The following is a 14265-nucleotide window of genomic DNA, read 5'->3' as shown; positions in this document are numbered from 1 at the left end:
ATATTTTTGAGTGAGTAGGCTACATATATGTTATGTTACGCTAAGGAATAAAAAATTAAAAAGGTAGGCTAATTGTGACTTTTTAATCTCACAATTGTTTTTCTCGCGGTTGCCCGTTTAAATCACGCAGTTCTGACTTTATAACTCGCAATTGTGGAGTTTATATCTCACAGTTCTAAGAGAAAAAGGCAGAATTGCGAAATACAAAGTGAAATTCTGACTTTTTTCCCCTCGCAATTCCGAGTCTAGGCTATGACTCGCACTTTTGACATTTTCCTCTGAATTGACCGAATTATGAGATAAACTGTGAGGAGAAACTGTCGTTAGATAAAATGTCGCAATTACCTTTTTTAAATTTTTAGTCCTTGATGGAAACAAACGAGAATATCTTTCCTTTAGTGCAGAACTGGTTTGATATTGTGCATTTCAATGAAATACAAAGCGTTTACTCATTAAACTTTCCTTTTTTAGTGTTTAAAATGTGTATATCATCATAGTTTAATGATAGTACAAAGAACTGGTTATCATTAGGTCTACATTGCAGTTGTTACAACTGCAGAAATTACTTTTTAAATGTTTATTTAACAGATTTGTGTTCAACAGGTTTTATTGAAACTGAAATTGTGAAATGTGCCAGTTTGTATGGAACATATAAAATCATTTCAATGCAAAAGGAAGTATGCAATATATTTAAAAAGTTTATTTTTAGTAAACATTACTTTCATAAATCATTAATATTGTCCGGTAGGTGTCAGTATATTCCGCTATGCTGGCAGGAAAAACAACAACACATGGTAGAAGAAGAGCGTCGCCTGGATACTGCATGAAGCTTGAGAGGATGCTCACCGGATTAGAAGGTTTTTATCATTTAAAAATAATTTTACACAGGTTAAAGTGATCGTTTTTATATGTTGTATCCTGACACTTAAATTAATATGAATCCTCTTTTATTTCTTGTTCAGTTTGTTTTAAGTTTTATGATTCGATCACGACAGGTAACTTAGTTTTGGGTTTGTTTTGGTTCAGTTCATTGGTTTCTTGTTTTTCTATTTCTTCTGTAACTTGTATCCAGTATTATTATAGTTATATGACGAACATCACTGAACTCGTTGGTGGCTTGTGCATCTGTCTGATTCACAAATGTGCTAATAAATGTTCACAAGTGTGCTAGTTCATTGGAAATATGATGTATAATTTGTGATACATTGCTTTATGTTGCTGTAAGGTGTTTGCTGGTTTTTGCTGTGTCCCGTGCAGATGCTCGAGGAGTGTGTGTGTGTGCTCGCAGCGCTGGAGTGTGTCGTGCGTCGCTGTCTCGGTCCTGACGGCGGGAGTGTGTTGTTCACTCGAGACACAGGAGAAACACTCGTTAGTAGACACGGACAGCGCCTTCTCTGCGCACTACACCTGGAGCACCCGATGGCCAGGTGCCCATTCTCTCTTTAAAGAAATAAAAGTATTGCTCATAACTGCAAGATTGGAGTATGATTTTGTTTGCTGAATCATATTCCAATCTGCATATACCTTTTTATTGTCTATTTTAATATATTTTAAAATGTGAAGTATTCATGTAGTCATTCAAGCTGAATGTTCAGCATTATTACTCCAGTCTTCAGTGTCACGTGATCCTTCAGAAATCATTATAATACGCTGATTTGCTGCTCAAGAAACTTTTCTTATTATTATCAATTTTGAAAACCGTTGTGCTGCTAAATATTTTTTGTGAAAACCATGATACATCATATAACAGCATTAGATAGATTAATTAGATAGATTAACATTAATAGATTTTTTGTAACAATGTAAAAGTACTGTCACTTTTGATTTATTTAATCGTTTAAAATAATTAAGAATTGTCTATCTATCGTCTGTCTGTCTATCTATCGTCTATCTATGTATTTATCTGTCTGTCTATCATCTATGTATATATCCATCTATCTATCTATCTTTCTGTCTCTCTCTCTCTCTCTCTCTCTCTCTCTCTCTCTCTCTCTCTCTCTCTCTCTATAGAGCTGGTAAGTCCCGCCCCTTCTGCTAACCCCACTGGACCTCTAGGTTGAAAAATCGTCAATGCAAGTGAATGGGAGAAAGTAATTATTTTCTGGTCCCGTTTCAATTGTGCCATGTATGTGAACATATGTTGTCTGTGATTTTTTATATAACTTTTCGTGTGAAGAATGCTACAATTTAGCGGGTAGAAGTTTGATACGGTTAGACTTTGTGTGAGAGCACTTTGTGGACTACAACTCTTCGCTGCTTTCGACGCGTTTGAAACGTCACCACCACTCGCACACGGACACTAGCTCACGGATCCCGCTAAACATGGCTGTGTCTTTGGTGCACTTCACCGCCTTCTTTCAGGGAGAGGACAAAATCGTTGAGGTTGGCGAAAACCACGGGTAAGTCAACTTTATGGGGTGACGTCACATAGGCGACATGTAGTCTTTCTCGTTATTTCTTTTCCACAACTGCTAGCCGAAGAATCATACCATATACTGTCAAACTCGTAACATGAAAAATTATATAAAAAATTCACAGACAACATATGTTCACATTCATGGCACAATTCAAACGGGACCAGAAAATAATTATTTTCTCCCATTCACTTGCATTGACGATTTTTCAACCTAGAGGTCCACTTGGGGTTTTACGGATGGGCGGGACTTACCAGCTCTATATATATATAGAGAGAGAGAAAGAGAGAGAGAGAGAGATACATAGATAGAAAGATATAATGAATTAGATATAAAATATTATTAAATGTAGGGTTTTAGGGCAAGTCTAGTATGAAAACAAATATGTAAAATATATGTATTCATATTTAAAAGCTTAAAACTAGAGAGAAACTAACAGTTCTGACATTTTTCAGGGTTTATGTATATTCATAATTATTAAATGACAATGATGTGGATTTATTTAGCATATTTTTGTTGTCTTTGTTCTTTAGGATGGTGTTGGACTGCATGTGTGCACATGCTAAAGCTACTGGAGACGGCACAAAGTCATTCATTCTCCTGCTGGCCGCACTTTTAAGAGGAATTCAGAACTCTGCGGGATCTTGGACTGGCCCTGGCCTTCGAAATCTTGCTAATCGCCTTCTCGCTGTCAGCCGGAAGGAGTTGGATGAAGCCATAATACACAAAATTCCCCCATATGCCTCGTTATGCTGTAGTCGCCATAGTTACAAACGGGAGGGCAGCATCCTTGATTTGTTGATTGGTGGGTATATTTCTGGAAGAGTTGCGATTGGCCAGGCTGAAATACTGAGACGAGTCCTGTGTGAGTTCTACCACAAAGTCAGTCAAGATCAAGACGCAGTAGAAACAATCTCATTCATACATTCGCACTTCTCTTTACTGCATACATCAGTGACAGGACTTCCTATTGGCTCCTCAGAGGTGATTGAAGGCCTGATTGTGACTCGTGATTGGTCGGTGTGGACTGAACTACAAGAACCAGTAAAAGCACTCATTTTATATGAGAGTTTAGGGCCTACTATTGTAACCGCAGGTGACAACATATCCATATGTGTTCAACAAGACTGGCTGCACCATACAGAGAGCATCATGAAGCAAAAGTTATTGAGCTTATTAGACTTAAAGGTGCATGTGGTGCTCTCATCCGTGAAGCAGCCGGAAAGTGTGGTGCAATGGGCTCAACTGAACCACATCGCTCTACTTGAGTTTGTCGACTCGGGCCAGCTGGACTTCCTTTCCAACATCAGTGCTGCAGAAACACTCTCTCATCCACCTCTTCAACACCTCGTGACGCTAAAGTACTGTAGACGTGTGCAACTTGGTGGGCATCGCTATGCCTGTCTGGGAACCGTGTCGCCCACACACACACTTGTTCTTTGTGCACCGGCACCAGGATTGCTTGACCAGACTGTGTGTGTGAGCCATGGTGTGTTTGCGATGTTGCAGCATCTGTCTCGGACGCATGACAGCTTTAAAAAACAGTTTCAAAGCGCCATTCCTGCTGCCGACCAATCACAAAGCACGCTTTTAACTCAAGACCTGTGGGGTGGAATTATGTGTGCAGGTGGAGTGCTTCCCGTTGGTGGCATGTTTGAGTTCTTGCTACATCATTTCCTGCTGAACGAACGTAACTGTGGTGACCCGGAGTGCTGTAGGCTGCTGGCAGAGGCTTTGTTGTGTGTGCCTAGAACTTTATACTCTCACAATCAAAGAAGCTTCTTGAATATCCAGACATGTTTCTTAAGTGATCTTAAGCAATTGGACAGGGCCAAATTGCGAGGGTCGGAATTGCCAGACCTAAAGTTTGGGCTCGGGTTCAGTGAGAGTTCTGAATTGCCACCGTGTCTGGAGTCGGTCAGTGGTAAACAGCAGCTGGTTGTTTCTGTGTTGCAGTGTTTGCACAGACTCTTATGTGTAGGGGCTATTTTACACACCCGCACTCCATTACGCACCGGCCCACATACACACTCTGAGGAGGATGAGGAAGAGGAGGAAGGAATAAAAGAGCACTCAAACCCCACTCAAAGAACAGATGCATAAGCCGCACTGAATAATATAATGTTATGTCTAAATTCTATTTACTGTGCCATCTGAACGAAGTGGCTCCAAAAAGTATCGGATGCTTAAGAACATCTGAATGTTCTTGCATTACATACATAAATAATACCAAGTGGCATCTCCAAACAAATGCTGCTAAACCTTCTCTCAGAACTTTAAATATTTGAGCCCTTTTTGCAATGACTTTAAACACCTGGTCATTTGTATTAGATGTATGATGTCCCTGTAGAACAGTGCATTTAAAGCCTACTCATTTTTTCCTTTCTTTTTCTTTTAATGCCACTTGCTTTTATATTTTGATATATAATGCGAAAACATTCAGACATTCTTAAGTGTTTTTTTAAGAATCCAGATATATTTATTTATATAAAATATTCTGAACATATGTTCAAATAGAATATTTATATATTTATAGTGTTTGTTGCAAGTTAGAGGAATATTTGTTCTATGCAGTTAACACTGAAATACAAAATTGTTTCAATTAGTTAAAAAAAAAGTTTAAAATCATTGTTGGCTAATGTTGTAGAAACAAAACAGTTGTTTTTAAGCCAATAAAAGTAGTACAATTCAAAAGTTTGTGGTCAGTAAGATTATTTTGGAAATTTTTATTTAGCAAGGACTTATTCAATTGATCAAAAGTGACAGTAAAGACCTTTATTATGTTACGTAAGATATCTATTTCTAATAAAAAGGGTTTTTTGTTTATTTATCAAAGAATCCTGAAAAGTTTTCCACAAAAATATTAAGCAGCCCAACTGTTTTCAATATTGATAATAAGAAGAAATGTTGATCACCAAATTTGAAGAATCATGTGACATTAAATACTGATACAGTAAATTCAGCTTTGCTATCCCAGGAATAAATCATAAAGTGCATTATGCTTTTTCAAATATTATACCTTTCATGCAGTGTGTAATATAGTTGTTTGTGAATGTAAAATGTAAAGTATTAAAGATCAAAGTGAACTGCAGATAAAGATATTGTCTCCTATAAGAAAGAATCGATTCTGAACTGCCGAAACGAGTCGTCAGTAATTCCAGTCTACATACCTTCGTAACAATGTAACAAATTTGCATGAATTCAGCATACGGCCCTCATTTGCTGCCCGCGAATAACGTCTACTTTGACCTGCCCTCAAACACTAGCTGACGCCTGGAAGAGTGTGGTTCGTTTTGCTCGGAATTACAAGAAGATGCTGTTTTCTGTGCTGCGAAAGCAAATCCACTTTGCACACACTTCAAAAAATAATAAGGACTTCCTCTCGAATTGATACGGAAAAACCAACACCATTGTTACTGTTTCTATCACCGTGTGTATCAAGCGCATTGGAAGCCTCCGGAGCTGAAATTCAGTTATGGTAATGAACGTTTATTTACCAACACACGCTGTAAGAGATTCTTCTGACAAATCAGAGAAGAGTAGGCTTGCCGAAAGGAGGGGTTTAGTGACCGGATCCTTGATCAAACTGTTTCAGACAGGAAAACCATTTTTTACCATGGATGCATTTAAACCTGGGAACCTTTAAAATAGCATAAAAGGGGCACTTTAAAATAAAATAAATATAAAAAGCAGTTACGTTGCATTGTAATAATATATTTCACAATATCATTGTTTTTACTGTATGTTTGATCAAATAAATTAAGCCTTGGTGAGGATAAGAGACTTGTACTTTAAAAATAACATTGTACTGGCCCTGTCACTGATTATATATGTATGAGTAGAGTCAAAAGTTTGTCAAAATTGTTAGATATTAGATTTAGATAGATGCGGTCAGAGCCATGATCTTGTATGTCTCAATAGATGTCCAGCTGGTCCCAGAAGTCACAGAAATGGTCCCTGTCCCCGTGTTGTGGGTGTGACTGTAGAGTCAGGTTCAGGATGAGCCAGTCTTCTGTAGCCGTGTACTGTGGCCAAACAGCGAGCCTCTGCTTTCTGCAAAAGTGCGTCTGTTCACCTCGAGAATTTGGGTCCCCCGTGTGGGCAAACGCTCCCCAGTAGCACGCCATTCGATTGGCCAGAAGGCTCTCTTGAGGTGTAAGTGTGAAGTTCGTGCTGGGGGCGGAGTCAAACAGAAAGGGAAGCTCCGCCCCATGGCAGGTGTGATTGTAGCAGAACGGAAGCCCCGCCCATATGTTGGGATCAGATGGAGCATGGTCAAATACATAAAACCAAACAGATCCGCCAGCTCTTACTCCAGAACGAGCAGACCATCGAGCCGGACACAGAAACACATAATCTGTCACAATCTGCAAAAATAAAGGCCCAAAGCCCAACATTGTAAGAACAGATAATGCCTAACCTCTGTCTTGTGCTGTTTGTCTTCTTGCAGTTGTTTACGCATAGGATGCTGAAGTCTTACCTGTGAAAGCATCACTCGTCTGTCCTGGTTTCGGTAGAAAGGAATGTATTTGTGCAGAATTCTGAACGCATGTTGCTTAAAAATGGCGACAGTGTAGAGCAAACATTCCAGCACTGACACAGACTGGTTGAAAGTGCCGTACACAAAGACCACGCCTTCCTCTGAGGTTGTACCTACAGTGCAGACCAGAAAACTCACAAAGGTAAACAATGCAAATCTTACACAATAATTTAAAATACAATGTAAAATAGAATGGTTAAATACAATGTAAGCTTTGGTTAAATTTGTCCCACAGCAGTTATTAGATCTATGTGTATTTAACCCAGAATGTGCTGATGTTGTTGTTGGAGTATATACATGTATGTAGAAAGTATCAGACACCTAGTATAACAGGCTTGTAACTCTGCCAGTTGCCTGTTTGGAAGGCTGTGATTGGCTGTTCCTGGATAAGCTCTCCATCAATGAATGGCCCCCATGTCTCAAATACCTCTAGGAAATGGAAGGGGTTGATGATCTTAGAACCTTCAAAAGACAGAATTAGATTTTAAGTGAATGATTTCAGTGTTTGTATATGTCTGATAGATGTCTGATATTTTTGTCTGATGCATTTATTACATGGCTCCCTGAAATCCTTGATTCTAATTGGCCACGGAACATTATGCATTATATTTTTATATAATCTTCACTAAATTGTATATTTGAATGTCGTCCCAGATAAAACCATATATCACCATGTTAGGGTGTTAATTTATTTATTTATTTGGCAAATAGCTGTGTATTAAAGCAAAATAAACCCAATCATTTTGTGTCTGTATGAGTCTGTGTGTAACCTGTATGAGTCAATGTTATTTCAATATTATTTATATACTATTATAGTATCTATTAATATTTTGAATTAGCTTTTATTTTTGTATTTTTATGTATTTCATTTTATTTAAAGTTTTAGTTATTTTGTTATGTGCTTTTGTTCTTTTTTAAATATTTATTCCAATTCATTTCTAATTCCATTTTATTTGTCATTTTATTACGTCAACTCAGCGGTATTTTAGTATCACTGAGATACTATGTTTATGTTTAATTTTAATTTTAATCATTTTAGTTAAAGTCGTTTAATTTCAGTTTAGTTAAATGTATTATTGTTTCTGTATAGTTTTTATTTATTTTTATTTCAGTTTTAGCCATTTTATTACTATTTGAAAATGAGAAATAAGGGTTACACTTTATTAAGGTGTCATTGTTACAGTGTAATTATATATTTAAGTACTGAGTAATATTAATTAACTACATGTACTTACTATAGGGTTAGGGTAGGATTAGGATTTGGTTGAGGGTTAGGCTAGTTGAATGTAATTATGCAGAATTTACTGTTATTACTATGGTAAGTACATGTAACCTATGTAACAAGGACATTGTAAAATAAAGTGTTACCGAAATAAGTTTACATTTTTTACATTTTATTGTATTTCAATTAATGTTTATTTTATTTCAAGTAATGAAAATGTTTTTTAATGGTTTTAGTTTTAGTTAGCTTTAACCTTCAATTTAACTTTTTTCTCAGTCAGTTACCAAGGCAACATTCTAATTTTGAAGTTTTTAAAGTTTTTCATCTAATATTTTCTATTTTACTTTATTTCAGTTTTATTTCAATGAATGAAAACGATTTTTTATAGTTTTCGTTAACATTAACAACTCTGATGTAAGTATGTGTACCTGATTTAACCTGGGCGTTGAGTACAACATGTGAACTGAGAGAGCGCAGGCAGGGCAGATCAAATGCTGAGCAATTAGTTTGTTTAGCAAAATCCCATCCCAGTTTCATAGCATCCCATCTAAAACACAATAAACAACATTATTACTACAAGCTTCATCATCATTTCTGTATTGTCTCAGGAGGCTCTGTTCCAAAACGGTCACTGTGAATTTGTCAAGTAAAACATGTTCCTGGATCAACATATTTGATTGATCCTGGAACTACATTCCAACATCCGGGAACATGTTGCACTTGGTTAAATAATGTACAGTTGCATAAAAATAGACATTATGCGCAGCATTATTCAATGTGTTGTAATTTCCACTGAAACAGGAAGAAAGGGCGGGACATATCGAACAGCTCCTCCCCTTTTTTGAAATAGCCAATAGCGTTTAGTTTATATCACAGCTCGGCCAGAACCGTTGAGCACGGTAAAGCCGCAGTTTCCTAATCTCTAACCGTTTCTCCTCCTAATCTCCATATCACTTTAAAATATAGCATTCTGTGCAGAATTCAAATGGATCCGAAACGTTTTGTAAACTGCGCCGCCTCACGCATATGATCCACTCTGTGCTATCGTGTCTCTGGACCGAAGCTGTGGTAGTTCGCGTGACAGTAACGTGAAACCAGACTTCGTTCGCCTCCAATTGGAAAGCATATTTACACTGTCTGAATCGTTCCCTATTCCCTATATAGTGTGCCATTCACCATGTAGAAAACAGTAAATGTGTGAAGTTGTGAACAAGTGACCTTTTTCAGACACAGCTTGAGTGTATATTTGAGGGCGGGACGCTTTAGATTCCAGAGAGCATTTGATTGGACAGAAAATCTGATGAGAAGCTGAAGTGCAGCGTGATGTCATCAAATTCATTGATCCATATTGGTGGAAGTGAGAGACTGTAGGTTTTGAATCTTCTAAATGCGAATTTTGTCTCTTTTTTTTGGACACTAGCTTATAGATAACAGCAAGGCTAACATATTCATACTAAAAGACAAAAAACTTAAATTTTGATTTCATGGGGATTTTAAGTAGGCCTACTAGTATAACCAACTAGCAGTTAGTCAATGGGTCTTACTTTTTGGTATCAAATTAGACCAATCGTTTTTATGTAACTAGCATGAAAAAGTTATGAAGAAAAAAATGTGATGACTAACTTGTAAGACTAGTCTTAGCAGTATCTGCAACCGGCCCCAAGTTCACCATTCCATAATGGAGGAGGAGTTCATGGCATCATAGATGCAAAAGGAAATGCGCTAAGATACCTTGATTGGCCCATATTCTCAAAGGCAGCACTGTATTTATTCTTCACAGAGAAGGCAATCCCAGAATGCACCAAGGCAAGCAATAAATCCAAGATGATTGTATAAAAAATTCCAGATTAATCTAAATTAATTGTTCGTGTGCTATATGTTTTCTGTGTTTTCTATAACAAGATGTTAATGTCAAATTGATTGGCTCCATGCAGGCCACAAGGCAGCTGACAAGGTTTTGGGAAAGAGGTTAAGAGTGTTTTATGTATGCTTTACCTGGTTTTCAGTGGCAAAGAGAATGGTAAACTCTGAATGGCTGCATGTCTAAACAAAGACTCACTGCTCTCCATCATTAGATGAAGACACACTGATTGGGCTCCAGCGCTCTCGCCAAACAGTGTAACCTACACACATGCAAATATATGTACAGTAATTAGATGTCCAGACTGTCGTCATTCATCCACCCCCATGCGCTCTGATACCTTATTTGGGTCTCCTCCAAAAGCTGCAATGTTTTCTTGGACCCAGTGCAATGCTGCCTGCTGGTCTAGAATCCCATAATTCCCCACTGCAGAGCTATCAGGATCTTTGCCTGTGACTAAGAAGCCAAATGCACCTAAACATTGACCAGAACATCTTACAAACTTGCTTATTCAGATGTCGGCACACACACCAATATGGAAAATGTAATGCTTTTTCACTAACCAAGACGATATTCCATGTTTACAACCACTGTGTTGCTATAGTTACTGATGAAGCAGCCATCGTACAGAGGTTTAGAGGCGGAGCCAGCGATGAAGTCACCGCCATGAATCCACACCATCACTGGTAGTGCTGTTACTATCGGCAACGACAGGTTGATGCTCACAGGTACAAACACATTTAGATATAGGCAGTCCTCACTAACCTGTGTACAGTAAATGCAGATTCACATTCAGACCAGCAGTAAGAAACCTTTCTTAGATTAATATTGCTAGCTTGTTGTCAGGGTGTTGCCATGTGGTTGCTTAAGTGTTCTTAGTCTTTCTTAGCATGTTGGAATGTGGTTGCTAGGACATTGCTAGATTGTTATCAGGGTGTTGCTATGTGGTTGCCAAAGTTTTTCGGGTGATTTTAGCATGTTGCAGTGTGGTTTCTAGGTAGTTGCCAGGGCATTGCTATGCGGTTGCTAAAGTGTTCTGAGTCTTTCTTAGCATGTTGGAATGTGGTTGCTAGGGCATTGCTAGATTGTTGTCAGGGTGTTTCTATGTGGTTGCTAAAGTTTTTTGAGTGTTTTTAGCATGTTCCAGTGTGGCTTCTAGGTAGTTGGCAGGATGTTGCTCTGTGGTTGCTGAAGTTTATTGAAATGTTGACAATGAACTAGCAGTGTTTAATATATTAGCAACGCTTAGCAATATGCTACATGTTAACATGTTAAAACATGCTGACAACAGACTAGCAGTGCTTAGCAACGCTTAGCAAAATGCTAACTGTTAAAACGTGCTAAAACATGTTAGCAATGCCTAGCAGCATGTTAAAAATGCTGAAAACAGATCAACAATGCTTGGAAACATGCTAGAAACATGTAGCAATATGTTAAATGTTAACAACATGCTAACAATGCAAGTCATCTAAATCTTTCTTATCATATTGATGTGTTGTTGCTAGGACGTTGCTATGTGGTTGCTAAAGTGTTTTAAGCATTTCTTAATGTTTTGCTTTGTGGTGTCGCTACACAATTGCTGGTGTGCTCTGAGTATTTCTTCGCATGTTGCAATGTGGTTTCTATGCAGTTGCTGACATGCTCTAAAAGTGTTTCTATGCATGTTTTAGTGTAGTTTCTAGGGTATTGCTAGGTGATTGCTTACAGGCCCAAGCCAAAAGATCTTATATTCAGGCCCCTATTTATGTCCATATGTTGTATTTATGTTGCACAAACAGTGCAGGGCGACTAATCGTTTTAAAAAACATCTAACCTTAATTATGAGCACCTGTAATACTGAATATTTTATGCGTGCACTATGCAGCCATATCATTCTCTAAATGTACTGTATTTTAATAGGTGGATGGTTTTAAAATGTGTAATGATTACATACCTTAGGAGGACACAGCTGAGAGAACTCTCCAGCACACATCTGCATGCACGCGGGACGGGGAAATGTGGCATCATACGTGTACGACCAAGGTGACACGGGTGAAGGAGGAGTCCAGCGTTTGTCTCCCACAGGAGGGTCAGCAAACGGAATGCCATAAAACACGTGAGCTTTGTCCAAAGTACGGCCTCGAACTCGCCCGAGATGTGTGATGACCACTGGATCTTCACTAGCCGTATCATCCAGGCCATCAGAGGTGTTATCCAATGAATTAATTATGCATTCACCATCACATCGCACCTTATTCAAGTCTTCATGCCCAGCAATATCCATCTCAGGCTCCTTGTGTACAATATTATCATCTTCAAAATTACTTTCATTACATGCAGTTCTGGTTGTTATGGAATCAGCTGCTGAATGCATATCACTTGATTCAGCCACAGTGTTTCTTGAAAAATCATCAGTACTAGCATATAATTCTAGACTCTTGAGCGAGTTTAAAGACCCACCTAGAAAAACATCATCCAAGCTCTCATGTACTTCATTTTGTTCAGTATTTGGGATGTTAAACATCATGGTCCGAGTCCCAGTTGTGTGTACATAGAAGGTATTTTGTTGAGTTTCACTTTCTTGTCTTCCTCTAACAATTGGCATCATTGAAAGTAACGTAACCGCAGTCAATATAGTAGCAGGCGACATCATGATGGCCTTTCAAACTGAGGTGTAGATTCAGATCAATCAAGATCAAGTTAGTTTAGTCAAGATAGTTAGTTTAGTTCCACTCACTTCAACAGAAGAATCTCAGCTGCCCAGATCCACAAACAGATGCTTGCAGAAAGTTTTATGCTGTAGATTCCCAGTTTTTGTCATCCGTAACTGTGATTTGTCTTTAATCTGCAAACAGAGAGTATGTAGAGGAATCGGACTCTGTCTTGTGCGCCTGTTGAATTTCACGTGACATCAATGAGTTAAAATTTCACAAACATTTCAGTCTCTCTCTCACACAAGAGCGCTATTGTGAAACAAATCAGATTACAGGCAGTGAGAGGTCAGGATATGGTAAATGCACAGGCCATGCTGTAAGCTAATGTTTTGTATATTTATATACAACAGAATCACATAGACTTAATTTTGAATAAAAAATGTAAAAAATCATGTAATATGTAATTTGTCTTGTCTCAGTTACCTCCTTATAGATCAACTAGTCTCGTACTAATAGCCTGGACTGAGATTTTCTTAAACTCTTGTCTGTGTTTTATCATTTTCTGTGAAGTCTTTAATGTTATTTTTCTTAAAGAAGATATTTTGAAGACTGTCGGTAACCAAACAGTTGATGGACCCCATTGACTTCCATAGTATTTTTTTTTTCCATACTGTGGAAGTCAGTGGGCAACAGTAAATGTTTGGTTGCCGATATTCTTCAAAATATCTTCTTTTGTGTTCAGCAGAAGAGAGAAACTCGTACAGGTTTGGAACAACTTGAGGGTGAGCAAATGATGACAGAATTTAAATTTTTGGGTGAACTATCGCTTTAAATGACTTTAATTTTTTTATTGAAAATTGTTTCAACATTTTTCAGAGGTGTAAGAAACAAACATGAATGCAAAGATGACTCTTCAAAGAACTTTACTCATGCATTTTAAACTAGATTTCTCATGTTCTTCATCTCTGACATCCTTATAATTAACCTATAAAGTGCTGGTCAGAATTATTTGCCCCCTTGGTAAATATGATCAAAGATGTCTGTAAAAAATAAATCTGCATTGTTTATCCTTTTGATATTTTATTTTTTAAAAATGCAAAAATCTAACCTTTTATTGAAGTAAAAGAAACAAAAAATAGATGGGTTTGGTGCACACAGGGATAAAGTACCCCATGTGTAAAATGAAATACTCTGCTATATCTTTAATGCTGTGGGCCAGAGGTCCTGGACATCTTGTTCAGATACATGGCATTATGGATTCGATTAAATACCAACAGATAAAAAATCAAAACCTGACAACCTCTGTTAGAAATCTTATAATGGGCCATGTATGGATCTTCCAACAGGACAGTGATCCAAAAACAAACATCAAAATCAAAACAAAAATGGGTCACTGAGCACAAAACCAAGCATATGCAATGGCCATCCCAGTCCGTTGACCTGAACCCTATAGAAAATGAGTGGGCTGAACTGATGAGAAGAAGCGCCAACATGGATCTGGGAATCTGAAGGATCTGGAGAGATTCTGTATGGAGGAATGCTCTCTGATCTCTTGTGTTCTCCAAACTCATCAGGCATTATAGGAGACGACTCAG

At 37.8% G+C, this 14265-nt stretch overlaps 2 protein-coding genes across 3 annotated transcripts; one reads left to right on the top strand and one right to left on the bottom strand.

Moving 5' to 3' along the window:
- The first annotated feature begins 754 nt into the window (after positions 1-754).
- Positions 755-5104, top strand: bbs10 (Bardet-Biedl syndrome 10). 2 transcript variants are annotated; one of them, XM_079873670.1, is made up of 3 exons: positions 755-857; positions 1258-1427; positions 2948-5104. In XM_079873670.1, the coding sequence occupies exons 2-3, from the start codon at positions 1258-1260 to the stop codon at positions 4515-4517; spliced, it is 1740 nt and encodes a 579-aa protein (XP_079729796.1). In that variant the 5' UTR covers positions 755-857; the 3' UTR covers positions 4518-5104. The 2 variants fall into 2 exon arrangements, with proteins under 2 accessions (XP_079729796.1, XP_079729795.1); XM_079873669.1 differs by lacking the exon at positions 755-857 and adding an exon at positions 967-995 and having other exon boundaries at positions 2948-4808.
- A 7-nt stretch (positions 5105-5111) lies between these two features.
- LOC307159942 (crystal protein) lies at positions 5112-13030 on the bottom strand. The gene is made up of 8 exons (XM_079873668.1): positions 11971-13030; positions 10601-10802; positions 10378-10511; positions 10172-10299; positions 8605-8723; positions 7276-7416; positions 6895-7067; positions 5112-6781 (listed from the first exon to the last, which is right to left on the bottom strand). Exons 1-8 carry the CDS (start codon positions 12667-12669, stop codon positions 6329-6331), a joined length of 2049 nt encoding a protein of 682 aa, XP_079729794.1. The 5' UTR covers positions 12670-13030; the 3' UTR covers positions 5112-6328.
- Between the last annotated feature and the right edge of the window lie 1235 nt (positions 13031-14265).

Source organism: Squalius cephalus (genome assembly GCF_949319135.1).
Source record: "Squalius cephalus genome assembly, chromosome: 6".
Lineage (NCBI taxonomy): Eukaryota > Metazoa > Chordata > Actinopteri > Cypriniformes > Leuciscidae > Squalius > Squalius cephalus.
This window is presented reverse-complemented; position numbering and strand designations above follow the sequence as displayed.

What these genes read in the sequence shown, in the direction of transcription:
- bbs10 (XM_079873669.1), top strand. An exon ending in CTGGAGCACCCGATGGCCAG is followed by an intron (nt 1,428 to 2,947) that starts GTGCCCATTCTC and finishes TTTGTTCTTTAG; the next exon opens with GATGGTGTTGGACTGCATGT.
- LOC307159942 (XM_079873668.1), bottom strand. Translation starts at nt 12,669, where the DNA reads ATGATGTCGCCTGCTACTATATTGACTGCGGTTACGTTACTTTCAATG. An exon ending in CTCAGCTGTGTCCTCCTAAG is followed by an intron (nt 10,803 to 11,970) that starts GTATGTAATCAT and finishes TACTGTACACAG; the next exon opens with GTTAGTGAGGACTGCCTATA. An exon ending in TCTTTGCCACTGAAAACCAG is followed by an intron (nt 8,724 to 10,171) that starts GTAAAGCATACA and finishes ATTGTGTTTTAG; the next exon opens with ATGGGATGCTATGAAACTGG.